The sequence below is a fragment of the Sus scrofa genome, chromosome X (genome assembly GCF_000003025.6).
Source record: "Sus scrofa isolate TJ Tabasco breed Duroc chromosome X, Sscrofa11.1, whole genome shotgun sequence".
Taxonomy (NCBI): domain Eukaryota; kingdom Metazoa; phylum Chordata; class Mammalia; order Artiodactyla; family Suidae; genus Sus; species Sus scrofa.
In genome coordinates, this window is record NC_010461.5 from 101,266,666 (window position 1) to 101,285,072 (window position 18,407).

Here is an 18,407-nt window from a genome sequence, read left to right on the forward strand (position 1 = left end):
CCGCTTCTGTGGCATATGGAGGTTCCCAGGCTAGGGGTCAAATCAGAGCTGTGCCAGAGCCACAGCAACGCGGGATCCAAGCCGCGTCTGCAACCTACACCAGAGCTCACAGCAACACCGGATATTTAACCCACTGAGCAAGGGCAGGGACCGAACCCACAACCTCATGGTTCCTAGTCAGATTCATTAACCACTGCGCCACAACGGGAACGCCAAGCAATGCCTCTTTAAGTATTTCAGCTAACAAAGGAAGGAATGACAGAATTAGAACATCACCATTTTAAGATCCCTTTTAATAAATTAAGGGATCTAGGCATCCATCACTGGCTGTTCACGACACAAGAGACAATCATATATGTGCTCCCTGATCCTGAAGAAAGAATACACCACCACATACGAAGCTGTCTTTATGGGGCAGGGGTGGGGGGTGTGTGGACAGTGGATAGCACTATGGAGACAGTAACGGACACTTAAATTCAAACTGTGGGAAACCCTACAGGACAATACCCCAGTCTCTACAAATATTTCACAAGGAAAAATAAAAGATGGTGGGGGATCCTCAAGGTAAAAAAGGCTTAAGCGGTATACTGACCACAATGCACAGATCCTTACTTGGAATCTATTTCAAAAAAAATTTTTTAAATCAACATTTATGAGTCAATTAGAATATTTTAAAACTCTTTAAAAGAGAGATGCTGAGATATTTACAGATTAAATTGTATTTACTTCAACAGAATGGAAAAATGGGTAGGGTTATAGATGAAACAAGATTGGCCAGCAGTTGATAAATATTGAAACTGGTTGGTGATTTCACGGGGGGTATTGTATCTAATTTCTCATCTGAATTTGTTCCAATAATAAAGTTTAAAAACAAAAATTTGAAATATTTTTTAAAAATTTTTAAAATACTTGTATGTTCAATTCTTCATTAACTTAAATACAGCAAAAGATAGCTACCTATATAGGATACAATGAATAGAGGTATGCTTAATTCGAATTCCAGAAAGAAGACTGAGAACATGGTCAAAAACAGTATCTGAAGAAATAAATAATAGCCAAGAATTCAGTTTTCCAGAACTGAAGTGAAATCCATTATCTGGGCACATCATAGTAAAGCCACAGAAAACCAAAGACAAAATCATTTAAGCACCTGAGGGGAGAAAGGCAGTATTATATTCCTGACTCCTCAACAAGAACAGTTGATAGCTGACAGATACATTCAAGGTGTTAAAACAAAGTATCTGCCAACCTAAAATTCTATACCCCAAAAACAAAGTTCCAAGAAAAGACAAAACAAGGACTGAACTTCAGACAAATAAAAAGTGAATTAACACACTAAAAGAAATGCTTAAGGGCATTATTTAAGTGAGATTAAAAAAGATTCCAGACAGAGTTGCAGCAAGAAAAGATGAGGGGGAAAACTGCTAAGTACATAGGTAATTCTAATTTAATATTAACTAAATAAAAATAATAATGTCTTAGAGTTCTGTGGCTAGTGGATTCTACCTCTAGCCTGAGAACTTCCATATGCCATGGGTGCGGTCCTAAAAAGACAAATAAAATAAAATAGTGAATAAGTGTTGAATTTCGTCAAATGCCTTTTATGCATCTATTGAACTATGGTGTGATTTTTAAAAGCGGTTTAATGTAAGTTAATTTGAACCAATTTTGTGTATTTGGGATAAACCCATGTTTGTCTTGATGTATTTTGGTATTTTTCCATTTATATATCTATCTGTATTTACTACTATACACGTTTAAATACCACAAGACATTATTATTACTACTTTTTAAATTAAAGAAATTTTTTTTGTCTTTTTAGGGCCGCACTCTAAGCATACAGAAGTTCCCAGGCTAGGGGCCAAACTGGAGCTGCAGCTGCCGGCCTAAGCCACAGAGACACCAGATCTGAGCCAAATCTTCGACCTACACCACAGCTCACAGTGGGATCCTTAACCCACTGAGCGAGGCCAGGGATCGAACCTGCATCCTCATAGATACTAGTCAGAATCATTTCCACTGAGCCGTGACAGGAACTCTAACAATTTTAAAAAGACTTTTAAAAATTAGGAATAAGAAAAAAAGTGTTAAATTTGATACAGTAACAATTTTGATAGTGTGGGTCACAAACCCCTGACCCCTCAAGACACTTTCTAGAGTTCTGCAAGGTCAAAACTATATTTGTAATAATACTAAGACTTCATTTCCCTTCTGGTATATCAACATTTACACTAATAGTTCAAAAACAAAGGAAGGTAAGACTGCTGGCGCCTTAACATATATCAAAGTAGTAGCACCAAACTGTCATGCTCCTTCTTCACAATCAAGAAATCAAAGAAAATGGAGTTCCGGTTGTGGCTCAGCAGTAACGAACCCAACTAGTATCTATGAGGATGTGGGCTCGATCCCTGGCCTCGCTCAGTGGGTTAAGGATCTGAAGTTGCCATGAGCTGCAGTGTAGGTTGCAGATATGGCTCAGATCCTGCACTGCTGTGGCTGTGGTGTAGGTTGGCAGCTGCAGCTCCAATTCAACCCCTAGCCTGGGAACTTCCAAATGCCACATGGGTGGGTCTAAAAAGAAAGAGAGAAAGAGAATAAACCCAGCCTCATGTAAAATGTTACCAAACTGCTTCAGTTATATTTTTCATGACCATTCACAAAAGCTAGTTTCACTTAAGAATGTCCTTGATGGGAGTGACACCAGCAAGATGGCAAATGAGGAACCCCCAGGGCTTCCTTCCTCCCATAGAAACACAATTCAACAATACACATACCAATTCTCTTTATGAGAAATTCGGAAACCAGTTAAAAGGCTCTTGCACCACAGGAATGCACTAAAACCAGCTGCATCAAAGCTCCGAGAAAATTCATGACACTCTCACCATAGTCCCTCCTCCTGGCACAGCACCACACAATTGGAAGAAAATTCTCAGTTCCCAAATTCTCCCTGAGGAGGCAAAGAGAAGACTGGACTATACATCTAACATTCTGACTGGGAGCTGAGGAGGAGATGGAGGGAGATAAGCAGCTTGGCAATCTTTCCCTTAGGGGAGAAAGAAAAGACTAAAGCACATGTCCAATACTCCAGCTTGGGAGGCATGGGGGCTGCCTAAGGGACTCATTTCTGTCTAGCCTGATGGTATCCGGTACAAGGGATGGACACCAGAGGATGCAAGATACTGCAAGCTTCTAGAAAAAAAAAGAAACTAGTAGTTCCCGTCATGGCACAGTGGTTAACGAATCTGACTAGGAACCATGAGGTTGCGGGTTCGATCCCTGCCCTTGCTCCGTGGGCTGATGATCTCGCTGTGGTGTAGGTTGCAGACACGGCTCGGATCGCGTGTTGTTGTGGCTCTGGCATAGGCTGGCAGCTACAGCTCCAATTGGACCCCTAGCCTGGGAACCTCCATATGCCACGGGAGCAATCCAAGAAAAAAAAAGGAAAGAAACTAGAGAATCCCTCTAATATGGAATCTACACCAGAGAAAAGATTTGAGAGACTTCCAGAATCTACAGCCAAGTGCTTTCCCAGTGCTAGAGCAGTCCATAAAGACTGGGAAAAAAGTGTTTTTTCACATGCAAGGATACCAACACAAAATTACAAGGAACATAAAGAAATAGGTAAAATGGCCCAATAAAGGAACAAAATGAGTCTCTAGAAACTGATCCTAAAGAATTAGAGGGTTTGGCAAGCTTTAAAGTACCGTGAATTCTTGAAAAAATAATAAAAAAGAAAGTGCAAGTAATGATTTTTTTCAGTTATGGAAATTTTGTTAGAAACTCATGAAATAAAAAATTATAAATATAAAATAAAAAATAATAAGGATATTTTACATTAAAGATCCTCACTGAAGCCACCAATTAGTTACAGAATATACAATCTTTCTAAATATATGTAAATTCATATCACTTTCTAAGCACATCGAAGATCAATTTATTCAAATTTTGAAAAATGTTAAGTACTTTCTTTAGCTTCAGGTGAGTGCAGCAATGTAAGGGGTAATGTAAAATTACTACATTTGGTATGTTTTGTATCAAAGAACTTTCAAATTTACTACTAAACATTATATTGTAAGCATTAATAACAATGACAACAACAAAGAATTAGAGGTATATGAGGGGTTCCTTGGTGGCTCAGCAGGTTAAGGACCCAGTGTTGTCACTGCTGTGCCCTGGTTACTGCTGTGGCCTGGGAACTACTGCATGCCATAGGGGCAGACAAAAAAAAAAAAAAGAATTAAAAAAAGAAAGAATAAAGACTTAGATGGGGGAAAGCTTCATAACATTGGTCTTAGCAATGATTTCTTGGATGACACCAAAAGCAAAAACAGACAAGTGGGACATCAAACTAAAAATAATATATACCGCAAAGAAACAATGAACAGAATGAAAAGACAACCTACAGAACGGTAGAAAATGCTTGCAAAGCATGCATATAAGATATTAATATCCAAAATATATAAGCAATATCTACAACTGAATAGCAAAAAAGCAATTTGATTAAAAAATGAGCAAAGGCTTTGAACATTTTTCCAAAGACATACAAATGGCCAATAAGTGTATGAGAAGATGCTAAAATATCACTTATCATCAGAGAGATGCAAATCAAAAACACAAACTTGTAAGGATGGGCATTATTGAAAAAATCCTAAAAAACAGAAATGACATATGATAAAGGACTATTATCCAAAATACATGAATATCTCTTAAAACTCAATAAAACAAACAACCCAACTCAAAAGAGCAAAGACTTCATCATGGCACCTCATCAAAGAGGATATACAGATAACAAATAAACATAAGAAATTAAAACAACGAGATACCAATACACACCTATTAAAATGGCCAAAATCTGGAACATGGCCAACACCAAACGCTGGTGAGGATGTAGTGCAATAGAACTGTCCGTCACTGGTGGAAATGAAAAATGGTACAGCCACCTTAGAACAGTTTGGTGGTTTCTTACACCAAACTGTATTAAAGTATTATAAGATACTATTATCTTATAATCCAGCAATCTCACTCCTTGATATTTACCCAAAGGAGGTGAAAACTTATGTCCACACAAAAACCTGCACATGGATGTTTATAGCAACTTTATTCATAATTGTCAAAACTTGGAAGAAACCAGGATGTCCTTTAATAGGTAAATGGATAAACAAGCTGGTATATTCACACAAGAGAATATTGTGTGAACAGAAATGAGCTATCAAGCCATGAAAAGACACGGAGAAACCTTAAATGCATATTACTAAGTAAAAGAAGCCAATCTGAAAACACTGTGTACTGTATGATTCCAACTATATGACATTCTGGAAACGGCAAAAGCATGAAAACAGTAAAATGTTCAACGGTTGCCAAGGGGTAGGGGTAGGAGGGATGAATAGGCAGAGCACAGAGGATTTTTAGGGCAGTGAAAAAACTGTTTGATACTATAATGATGGATGCATGTCATTATACATTTGTCCAAAACCAAAGAATGTACAATACCAAGAGTGAAGCTGAAAATAAACTGTGGATTTGAGGGGATGATGATGTGTCAATGTAGGATCATTAATTGTCACAAATTACCACTCTAGTGGGGAATGATGATAATGGGAGAAGCTATGCGTGTGTGGGGGCAGGGGATAAAGGGGAAATTTCTGTACCTTCCTGTCAATCTTTCTGTAAACCTAAAATACCTGTAAAAAAAAAAAAAAGAAATTCTTAAAAAAAAATAACAGAAAATAAGTGATAAGAGTTCCTGTTGTGGCTCAGTGGTTAACGAATCCGACTAGGAACCATGAGGTTGCAGGTTCGATTCCTGGCCTTGCTCAGAGGGTTAAGGATACGGCGGTGTCATGAGCTGTGGTGTAGGCCACCCGCAGACGCAGCTCGGATCCCACATTGCTGTGGCTGTGGTGTAGGCCAGTGGCTACAGCTCCGATTAGACCCCTAGCCTGGGAATCTCCATATGCCGAGGAAGTGGCCCTAGAAAAAGGCAAAAAGACCAAAAAAAAAAAAAAAAAAAAAAAGTGATGGGGACGATGTAAAGAAACTGGAAGCCTCATGCACTGTTGGTGGGAACATAAAACAGCAAACAGTATGTAAGTTCTTCAAAATATTAAAAATAGATGGTTAACGAATCCGACTAGGAACCATGAGGTTGCAGGTTCCGTCCCTGCCCTTGCTCAGTGGGTTAACGATCCGGCGTTGCCGTGAGCTGTGGTGTAGGTCACAGACGCGGCTCGGATCCCACATTGCTGTGGCTCTGGCGTAGGCCAGTGGCTACAGCTTCAATTCGACCCCTAGCCTGGGAACCTCCATATGCCGCGGGAGCGGCCCAAAAAACAGCAAAAAAAAAAAAAAAGAAAAAAAAAAGACCAAAAATAGAACTGCCATACAATCTAGCACTCCCACTTCCAGGTATTTACTCATAAGAGTTAAAATCAGGATATCAAAGTGGTTATTTGCACTCCCATATTCTAGCCAAGAGATAGAAACAACCTAAAAGGCCGTTGACAGACGTAACATGGTGTATACATACAATGGAACATTACTCAGTCACAAAGAAATCCTGAAGATTTCAGCTCAAAATGGCTAAGCCCTGAAGACAGTACGCCATATGAAATAAGTCAGTCGCAGAACAATAAATACAGCACAATTCCACTTATATGATGTATCTAAAGTAGTCAAACTCATAGAAGCAAAAAGCAGAATTTTGGTGGTTTCCAGGGACTGGGGGAAAGAGAAATGGGAACTTGCTGTTCAATGGGTATAAAACTTCAGTCATGCAAGATGAAAAAAATCTAGAAATAAGAGTGTCCGCTGTGGCTCAGCAATTAACAAACTGACTAGTATCCATGAGGATTCGGGTTTGATCCCTGGCCTTGTTCAGTGGGTTAAGGATCTGATGCTGCCATGAGCTGGGGTGTAGGTCACAGACACAGTTCAGATCTGGCGTTGCTGTGGCTGTGGTGTAGGCCAGCAGCTACAGCTCGAATTCGACCCCTAGCCTGGAAACCTCCATATGCCACGAGTGCAGCCCTAGAAGAAATAAAAATAAAGATAAAACTTCAGGAGTTCCCATCGTGGCTCAGCAGTTAACAAATCCAACTAGTATCCATGAGGATGCAGTTTCTATCTCTGCCCTTGCTCAGTGGGTTAAGGATCCAGCATTGATGTGAACTGTGGTATACGTTGCAGATGAGGCTCAGATCTCGTGTTGCTGTGGCTGTGGTGTAGACCAGCAGCTGCAGCTCCAATTTAACCCTTAGCTACAAACTTCCATATGCCCTTTAAAAAAAAAAAAAAAGGACAAAAAAACAAATCTAGAAACCTGTTGTACTACATGGTGCTTTTCGTTAACAATACTGTATGTCCACCTAAAATTTTGTTAAGGTGAGTTACCACCTGGCATAGTGGGTTAATTAATGATCCCACTTTGTCTCCGTGGAGGCACCAGTTCAACCCCTGGCCTGGTGCAGTAGGTTAAGGATCCAACATTGCTGCAGCTGTGGCATGGGCAGCAGCTGCAGCTCAGGTTTGATTCCTGGCCCAGAAAGTTCCATATGCCGCAGGGGCGGCAAAAAGAGAAAAAAAAAATTTTAAGATTTATACAATGTTGCATGTTTTACCTACAATAAAGAAAATGTCCTTAATGAAGCAGTAAAAATTATTAATTTTATTAAATTCCCAAGCCCTGAGAACATGCCTTTTTTTGGAATGTGTAAATTTTAATATTCTATATGACAAATTGAAAAGCATACATAAAGCATTTCTGTTACACTCCAAAATAACATGGTTGTCTCCAGGAAAATCATTATGCAATTATTTGAACTATAAGCTGAACTAGCTGCTTTTTCACAGAACAACATTTTTACTTGAAAGAACTGACAAACTATGGTTATTCAGATTTGGGTCTTTGGCAGGCATTTTCTCAAAAATGGACCAAAGAAGCCAGTTACTTCAAGGAAAACAACGGGTATTTGTTGCCAATGATAAAATGTAAGGTCTCAAACGAAAATTAAAATTGTGGAAAATTTTTATCTGCCACCATGGACTTGGTTAGTTCCCAATTCATAAAAATTTTCCTGATTGGTTCAGTGCTGACACTAAAGAATGTGTTTCTTGATATTATACAATGTGTGTCAATATTTGGAAGTGCTACATCACTCAGTGAACCAATATTTTCCAAAGGACCAATGCATGATGTTGCAAAATAATGCATGGATAAAAAGATAGATTCCAAGTAAAAGAGAGACAAATGGATTTCAATTGAACAAAGTACAAAAAGTTCACTGATGTGGTTTTGGATTTGGCATTACAACAAACCATTAAGAAACTACCACTTCACAAATTCTGACATGATATCAAAGAAGAATATCTACAATTATCTGAAAAGACTATTAAAATTCTCCATTTGCCAACGACTCACCTATATGAGACTGGACTTCCTTCCCACACACCAACCACAATATACTGCAACCCCTCCTTCACAGCATACATAAAACTCAACTCTAGTTAGGTAAGACTTAAAAATGAAAAGCAAAATAATGTTTCCAGGAAATCACAGGATAAGTTCATTAACCTTAGAATGGAGAAAAAGTAGTAATCACAAAAAAGTACTAATCAGAAACTAAAAGACTGATAAATTTGACTACATTAAAATGAATAACTTCTACTCATTACAAGTCACCATTCTAAGAGTGGAAACGCAAGCCTAAAAATAACAAAAGATATTTACCACACATACAGTGTAACCCACAAAGGGCACAAATACAGACTTCAGAAAGAACTCCTACAAATCAATGAAAGAAATGTAAACAATCTAATAGAAAAATGGGGAAAAGATATAAAGAGGCCTTTCAAAATAAACCAGAAATCCAAATGACCAATTAATACATAAAAAGACGCCTATGCTACAAATGAACACATATGCAAAACAGAAACGGACTCACAGATATAGAAAACGAACTTGTGGTTACCATAAGGAGAGGGACAAATTACAGGTATGGGATTAACAGATACAAAATAATATGTATAAAATAGATAAGCAACAAGGATATGCTGTATAGTGGAGGGAATAATAGCAATTATCTTGTAATATCCTATAATGGAGTATAAGCTGCAAAAATACTAAATCACTATGCTGTACACATGAAACTAATATAATACTGTAAATCAACTATTCTTCAATTTTTTTAATTGGCAAAGTGCCTATAAAAATACAAGCCCCAATAAAAACTATCATTAGACACATATCACATTGACAAAAAAGTTATAGTCTGACAATATTAAATGTTAGCCAGGATATGAAGGTGAATTCTCATACACTGTTGGTGGGAGTATATTTTGAAATAGTTTGGCAGTATCTAGTAGAGCTGAAGTTAATCACAATCTAGAACCCAGCAACTCTACAGTTCAGTATATATCCTATACTTGTGCACACCGGATACTTGTCTAAGAATGTTTCCATTGACACTGTTAGTAATAGCCAAAAACTCAAAACAACAAAATTGTTTATCGGTAGCATAAGAAATTAATTGTGGAATAGTCATACAATGGAGCATCTTTTAAGTATGAAAAATCAAAGAACTGCAAATACTTGCAAAAGCATGAATGAATCCTAAAGACATAACATTGAGCAAAAGCAGCCATATACAATACATCCTCTATGATTCCGTGCATATGAAGCTCAAGAAGAACAAACTTCAACTTGTTTGGATAGCAAAACTGTAAATAATAAGGAAGAGAAAGCCATAAATGTCAGTTACCATGGGGGAGGTAAACAGGATGCAATCAGGAAGGGGGATTATGTTGTCCTGACCTGGGTATAAAGTGACATCGGTGTGCATCTTACATTGATTCTTTAAATTCTACATTTAGATTTTTCATACTTTTCTGTATTATTTTAATTTCACAATTTAGAAAAAAAATTCTTAAAGTTGCACAAAACTAACAAAAGAGAACCAATATTTCTTACTCTTTTTATGTCTAGCAATCCTCTTTCCAAAGTCAATAAAACAAATAACTTTAAGACTTATAGAATATGCTTACATAATCACACCTAAAGTGAAATATGATGCCATACTACAATCATCCATAAGAGAAATTATCTACTTTGCAGATTATGCATGTCCTTGCAGTTCACCTCTGCCTTTTGATTATTTCAAGACTCCATCATCAGGATGAACAGAGTAAGGGTCAATAAACTTTTCCTTATCAACAATTCACTTGTAGGTCTTGCAAGATTATTTTCAAAACCAAAAGACAAAAATGCCTTGGCGTCCCCTGGTAGCTCAGTGGGTTAAGGATTCAGCACTTTCACTACTGCAGCTCTGGTTATTGCTGTGGCACAAGTTCAATCCCTAGTCTGGGAACTTTGGCATGCTCCAGGCACAGACAAAAATATGAATAAAAAATTTTAAAAGGAAAGATTAGAAATAATATTTTAGGAGTTCCTGTCATGGTGTAGCGGAAACAATCTGACTAGAAACTATGAGGTTGCAGGTTCGATCTCTGGCCTCAATCAGTGGGTTATGGACCCAGCATTGCCGTGAGCTGTGGTGTAGGTCACAGACACAGCTCGGATCTGGCATTGCTGTGGCTGTGGCATAGGCCAGCAGCTAGGCTCTGATTAGACCCCTAGCCTGGGAACCTCCATATGCTGCAGGTGCGGCCCTAAAAAGCAAAAAAAAAAAAAAAAAAAAAAAAAAGAAAGAAAGAAAGAAAGAAGAAATATTATTTTAAGAATTCCTGCTGTGGTGCAGCAGAAACAAATCCAACTAGTATCCATGAGAATGCGGGTTTGATCCCTGATCTCGTTCAATGGGTTGGAGATCCAGCATTGCCATGAGCTGTGGTGTAGGTCGAAGACATGGCTCGGATCCTGCATTGCTGTGGCTACAGCGTAGGCGGCAACTGTAGCTCCAATTCGACCCCTAGCCTGGGAACTTCCATATGCCTCAAGTGTGGCTCTAAAGAGCAAGAAAAAAAAAATATTATTTTCAAGAAAGAATAAAAATGCCTTGCCAATGGAGATCAATTACTAAATTAAACTTCATAGCTTGAAAATCTCATTTAGTTATTAGTTTTTGTTTGTTTATGGCCACACCTGCAGCATATGGAAGTTCCTGGGGCAGGGAATGAATTCAAGCCACAGCTGCAGCAACACAGATTCTTAACCCACTGTGCCACAGCAGGAACTCCACATTTAGTTATAGTTTTTAACTAACTCCTATTACAAGAACGAAAAAGAGGGAGTTCCCTGGTAGCCTAGTGGTTAAGGATCCAGTGTTGTCACTGCTGTGGTGAAAGTTTAATTCCTGGTCTGGGAACTTCCGCATGCTTCAGGTGCAGCCAAATAAGTAAGTAAAATGGTTAACTTAGGAGTTCCCATTGGGGCGTGGCAGAAATGAACCCAACTAGTATCCACGAGGATGCGGCTTTGATCCTTGGCCTCATTCAGTGAGTCGGAGATTCAGCATTGCCGTGAGCTGTGGTGTAGGTAACAAACCTGGCTTAGACCCCATGTTGCTATGCCTGTGGTACAGGCCAGGAGCTACAGCTCCAATTTGACCCCTAGCCTGGGAACTTCCATATGCCACAGGTGCAGCCCTAAAAAGACAAACACAACAAAACAAAATAAACCCGAATAATATCCATGAAGATGCAGGTTCAATCCCTGGCCTCGCTCAATGGGTTAAGGATCTGGTATTGCTATGAGCTGCCGTAGATCCCCTGTTGCTGTGACTGTGACACAAGCCAGCAGCTGCAATTCTGATTCCACCCCTACCCCAAGAACTTCCATACGCTATGGGTGCGGCCCTAAAAAGACATTAAAAAAAAAAAAGAGAGAGAATATAACCTTAAAATGTCTGACATCTAGCTCCTTTTTTGTTAATAGTAAATATATAAGGTGGGAGTTCCCGTTGTGGTTCAGTGGTTAAGGATCTGGTGTTGCCCTAAGGTGTGTGGTAGGTCATATATGCACCTTGGATCTGGTGTTGCTATGGCTGTGGCGTAGGCCGGTAGCTGCAGCTCCAATTCAACCCCTAGCCCAGGAACCTCCATATGCTGCAGGTGTGACCATAAAAGGAAAAAGAAAAAAAAAATTTATATATATATATATATAAAGGTGCCTTAAGACTGCTTCAATATTAGGTATAAAGCACTAAACAATTCCCCCTTGTGGTTCTCATTGTCCCCAAAGGTGCATTTCCCTTTAGAATGTAGTAGCAGGAAATATTCCATTTTTGAAAGAATGCAAGGGAATCAAGTCCCTTTGTACCCAGGTTACTAAAAGCAAGGTCAAATATTCCTTCTTATGGTGAATTTGTTTGCTTATTCACATTTTCAACAGCTTCATTTTCTATTTGTTTTAATAAGCTTAATGCAGATGTCTTTTGCTTTAATCCTTCCAGTGGGGAGAGGGGATGTCAGTGTTCCAAATCCCACTTAATCTAATGGTAGAGTCATTGTTACATAATTTTAAGAAATAATTGAAACATAATTCCATGATGTCAGTCAAAAGACCACAAACATTCATTAGGATGCAGATGATAATGTCATCATGAACTACTAATTAGCATATCAAAGATTTGTTCAAACTGTGTAAGAAATCACTGATGGGTTATTACAATAAGGTAACTTACTGGTATAACAGATACCTTTATTTCCCTAGTATAAAAACACTTTTTCCTTAGTTGTAGGTGGAAACTAAAGGCAATCAGTAAGAATATTCCCCCAGTCAGATTTGTCTGAGCTCTTCTAAGTAATAAGCATTCTTAAAGAAACAATTCTTAGGAGTTCCCATCATGGCACAGCGGAAACGAATCCGACTAAGAACCATGAGGTTGCAGGTTCGATCCCTGACTTCGCTCAGTGGGTTAAGGATCTGACATTGCCGTGAGCTGTGGTGTAGGTCGCAGACACGGCTCAGATCTGGCATTGCTGTGGCTCTGGCATAGGCCAGCAGCAACAGCTCTGATTAAACCCCTGGGAACCTCCATGTGCCGCCAGTGAGGCCCTAAAAAGAACAAAAAGACAAAAAAAGAAAAGAAACAATTCTGTTTCTGAATGCTGCATATCTTACTACACCTGTTAATAGTTTTCGTTCTCTATCCTAAATCATAAAGGGATAAAAACAAAACTACCTCCAACAGTTGCCCATTTTAATGTGGCTTTAAAAATAATCAAATATTCTGCCTCAATACAAATCTGTATGATTATTTTAGTCCCTTAATAACCTCCAAATAATTGAGTTTACCATTTTTTTCCCACTTTTATAACAGTTTAGTGCTATTGTGGAGATGCTATTAGATCCCTGAGAACAAGGAATCTATTTTCTGTCAAAGATCTGTGAACTTAAACTTAAAATGTCTTAGGGCTACCACCAACATCATTGATGGAAGAGAGATACAACCCACAAAAATGAATATTGGGACACATAGTTTTACCTTGAAAACATGTATTTATGAAAACGGCAATATGCACTTATGAAAAGGAAAGCAAACAGGAAATGTTAAAAAAAGAAGTTCCTGCACACAAGTACATTAATAGCATTCTACCTTAAAGAATAATTTAATTTTTCTAACAAAGAAAGCAGTAGCCTGAAAAATCTCCTGATATTGTTACATTTTCTGAAAAAATGCATTTCTCTTACCAGGGAAACAGACGAAGACTTAACTGAACTTGTCAGCACAGGTCAAAATGAGAAAACAAACACCAAATGAAAACTAAAACATGAAGAAACAGTTTCAGATAAAGCTTCAGCTGAACTTAGAGCAGCTTTTGAAGGAAAAAAAAAAAGACTTAACTACCAAAACTAAAACTTGTTAGAATGATTATTTGCCATAAACTCCCTCCTACTTCCCTCCAAAAAATTCATGTCAGATAACATTTAATGAACATCCAGATGTACTTCCCTAAATTCTGGAATATGTCAAATCGGCTAGTATCAGCAGAAGAAAAAAGGGCAACCAAAACACTTGGCAACTAAATTTTAAAACTTTATTATAACTAAAATTAATAAGATAAAACCAAGTTAAAATTTCTAATCAACATATAAATTTTAAAAAGAAAAAGAATTAAGTTCTTCAAAGAGATAAATAAATAATATTCAACAAACTATTTCAAAATTCAACTAAGTACTGACATAAGGCTAACATCTTCAGATTAAGAGCTTGAAACAGGGAGTTCCCGTCCTGGCTCAGTGGTTAACAATCTGACTAGGAACCACGAGGTTGTGGGTTCAATCCCTGGCCTCTCTTAGTGGGTTAAGGATCTGGTATTGCGGTGAACTGTGGTGTAAGTCACAGACGCGGCTCGGATCCCGCATTGCTGTGGCTCTGGTGTATGCCCCCGGCTACAGCTCCGATTAGATCCCTAGCCTGGGAACCTCCATATGCCGCAGGTGCAGCCCTAGAAAAGGCAAAAAAAAAAAAAAAAAAAAAAAAAAAGAAGAAGCTTGAAATATAAATCTTCCATTAAGGTTGCTTGTGACACAAAGAAATGCTGAGCTCACTGTGTTCATAATTTCTACTAAGTCCAAAATTCTCCCCTGGATCTACCAATGCATGCAAGTTTATGAGCTTAATCATGGCAAGTCCTATGCTAATATGAAGTCATGAAGAAACTAAGGTTCTAATTCCAAAATTAAAGTGATCAAATCCCTATCTTGCATATGTCAAAGAATTTCAAAGAGTATGCATGAAGATGTGAAGTTCTGAAGAGTAGATCTAAGAGTTACTGGAAAGGATACTTAATTATGTTTTGGTAGTCCTCCTTTGTCCTTTTGCTATCTCTCAGAAAAGATCATTTTAAGAGTTCTATAATTTGTCATTAAAAACATAATCAGTATCTTTGGAAACAACAGGTTAGCTAGGTATGCGATGGACCATCCAGACAGACAAAATATAGTTTTTCTTTTCTCCGTAATTACCTAACAAAATTTAGTCTTCAAAGCCAAAACTTTCCATCTTAATAGACAGTTGCTTTCATGAGGCACAATTAAGAATTTGCCTTTTCTGATAGTTATAAAATGTTCTATACATCTCATATGTGGCTTTAACACTATGTTCAAGTTGACTGTAACTCCAAGTGTATTCTTATACTGATAAGTGACAGAAGAGTGAACTAATGACCTCATGAAATATATCATGCATTTTTTAAAAAAGGTAACTTTCAGCCAAGTTAAAGCTCATCTGCTAATTTATCTCATTAAAAAAGAAAAATCCATCCAAGACATAAATATTGGTCACACCTTAAAAGCAAAAATCTATAAATGGATTCACTAATAATTTTGTGGCACATTACCTTTGTTTTTAACAGTTCTAGTTGCTACTTTATATTTTAAGAAGCTGTTTTTCAAAGTATTTTTTGTATTATATTTACGCCATTTGTTCTTATGAAAATGTTCTTATCTTTAGCAATATACAAAAACTCCAAAGTTAGACAACATGCAACTAAGTTTTGAAAGAGTTTAGAAAAGAGGAGATATAAAGGAAAACTAAGTACTGGATGGTGAAGTGTTTAAAATATTTCATTATGTCACACAACTAACAATTTTAAACTCTCTTCATGTAACACAATATGGTTATAGAACTGACTATACTGATCTGGATCTACTATAATTGAAACTACATTCCACAAGCCATGCAAGAACTACATATATGTAAGTCCTAATAAGTTTTAAAGCAGCTCTTCAAACACAATTATGGTAGGAAGCATGTGTCATGTAAATGTACATAAAGTGAATCCAAAATTCCATTTTGACTAGGCACTTCGACCTCCTACATCACTTTCTCCAACCAGTGCCAGGCAGAAGCCAAGCAGAATTTCACCTTCTAGCCCTAATACCACTCATTCTAAGGTGGGAGTAATAGTAAAACTGTCCAAAACAGTTGGAAGGAGGAAGCTGAGCAACCCACAAAGATGACAGTCCCTAAATAATTAAGTTGGCTTTAAAAGTAAACAAAATAACAATGAACTGATTTATCCTGTTGGGTATATGAAAATGATGGTTTAGTTTGGTAACTTCCCATCCTGCCTTCCCTGCACACTTCTCTATCAGTTAATAAACCAATAAACTCTCTAAGCATATGCTAGAAAGCTGCGAGGGGTGGGGGGAGATCGGGGACAGGAGGGTTGAACCAAAAGAAATGTGAGACACGGTCCTCACTCTTCAAGGGTCTCTCAATGCGTTAGAGTACAAGAGTATACATGAAAGAGTCAGAGACTAATTAATTGCTAACCTGAGTGTTAACAGATTTTAAGTGCAAGAGCTGTCCAGAGAAGTTTAAATATCTAAAGATTCGAATAATATTACTTTTAACAGCGATCACTTGAGCACTTACTATAAGCCAAGTGCTTCACAGGCATCATTTAGTCTTCACAACAATCCTCTGAGTACTTATTATTCCCAATTTACTCAAGGGGAAACGTCAAAGTGGTTAAGGAACTTACCCAAGGTCACTCAGCTAGTTAAGTGGCTAAGACTGCCGCTTAGCCTGGCAATCCCAGTCTAGCGCTCACACTAAGACTACGCGAAGCAGCGCGAGTGCAGAAGCGGGGTGGGGAGGGCCATATAGGCTGGCGCTACTACAGGCGCGAGTTCTGGCAACGCGTTCCCCGCGTTTCGTTCCAAGTAACGAAGTTCCCAAGATCCGTATCTTTCGAACCAGCAACCGTAAACTGACTAGGAGGGGGCGGAGGGCCCCGCGACGACGGTAAAAATGGCTAACGACAGTTAATCTCATACAGGGCTGAGCTTTACCTAATAGAGCTATTCGGAGAAAGAAATTCGCAATAAGTTATTTATTTAAATAAGTTATTTAAATCCGGGGTTTGTTTCGCCGCTTAAACGAATTTTCTCTTCGAGACAGAGCTGACATTTGGGGCGAGGAAACCGCGGGTATGGCAAATTACTGTTTTCTGTATTACTGAAAGGAAAAAAAAAAAAAAACCACCCAAGTTTTATGACTAAAGGAAACGCGTTATTCTAGGTAAACGGGAACCTTGGAGAGTTGCCAAAATTAGTTGCAGTCCCGGGACTAAATGGGGTTTAGGAAACATTTAATGACGAAAGTTGATTCCAACCCGAAATGGGTCTAAGGTGAAAAGAAGGAGCAAAGAAATGCCGGTAGGTCTTCGGGGGAAGCGGCAATCCTGCTACACTTCTCCCACGGCCAGCGGCGCGCCGCGCGAGGCCGGGACAGTCCAAGAGACCGCTCCCCGGGAGGACGAGAGGTCCCAAGTGGGGCTCTTCCCGACGCCCCGGGCTTCGCGGCGGCGGGCGGCGAGGAGGGGAGGGAGTCCGGGACGGTTCGGACTTCGGGCAGAGGCGGAGCCGGGCTCCAAACTGCGGAGTCGAACGGGTGCAGAGTAAAGAAATGGGACACAGAGAGATATAAAGTCCGAACCCACCCCACACACACATCCCACGGCGCGGTGCCGTAAAGAGAAAGAAGCCAAGTGAGCTCAAGCGTAGAGGGGGGACAAAAAGAGACGGAGCGAGAGCGCGGGGACCCGTAGGGACAAAACGGGAGTTCTGCTAAGAGGCTAAAGAAAGACAAGCTACGGCGGGCAGCGAGGCTTTCGCGGAAGCCGGGGAAAGCAGGAGGTCGGTGGCGGTTACCAGCACTTCTCCTCCCCGAGTTCGAAACTCCTAGCCAACCATCCACACCCGCCGCCCGGATGGGGGAGGGGACACATCTCCCCCCCCCCCCGCAACGTCCCCCCAAATGTGAGAGCACGGTTGACGCCCGAGCCCGGCCCGGCCGTGTGCCCGCCTCCAGCCCGGACACTCACAATTCGCCTCTCCCTGATTTCTCCCAGTTCTTTATCCACTCTACAGGAACCACCACAGTTGCGGCCGCCATCTTCCCCTCACTAGTAGCAGAGGCCCGGATGTGTAGCACGCGAGCGAGGGGTCAAAGGGGAGCACCGCCCACGGGGAATGCCGGGAGCCGCGAGTTCGGTTTTCGATTTCCCGCCCTGCTTTCCACCCCACCCTGCGGAAGCCCGAGGCCCTGCCGCCAACCAGGTGGCCGGACCCATGGGTCCCGTCGCAGAATGACTACGCTGGCCGCGCCCTCTTCAACCCATGCCCCTCTTCCCTTTAGAACAGGAAAAATGCCATCCCCAGGCCAACTCGTACCCCTTATCTTCTTCCGTAGTGTCTACTCCAGGCCACTAATTCAAACTCGTGTTTTTAAAGCACCTAGTATGTGCTAGACACTGGGGATAGAGAAAAAGCCACGATGCCTACCCTCAACGAGCTCACAGTCTGTCGGGAAGACAAACATAAGGGCATCAACTACAATACATTCTGCTAACAGCTAATATCAAAGAAATTAATCAGGGAAGAAGCAGCCGATTGCTGTGAGCCAGGCATTTTGCTAATACGGGGGGTATAATCTAATGAG

The 18,407-nt window shown here is 39.7% G+C and overlaps 1 protein-coding gene across 29 annotated transcripts in view; it reads right to left on the reverse strand.

The window, feature by feature from the left end:
* Positions 1 to 17,958, reverse strand: part of THOC2 (THO complex 2) — a 113,655-nt gene extending 95,697 nt beyond the window's left edge. For 24 of the 29 annotated variants that reach the window (XR_002340775.1, XR_001302710.2, XR_002340776.1 and 21 more), the window contains exon 1: positions 17,791 to 17,948. Coding sequence is in view for 15 of the 29 variants with exons in the window: in XM_021080467.1 (XP_020936126.1) it covers positions 17,791 to 17,861 (71 nt within the window). In the remaining 14 variants the exon portion in view is untranslated. Of the gene's footprint in view, positions 1 to 17,790 lie in introns of all 29 variants that reach the window. The other 5 variants (XR_001302709.2, XR_001302706.2, XM_021080469.1 and 2 more) reach the window with 1 other exon arrangement.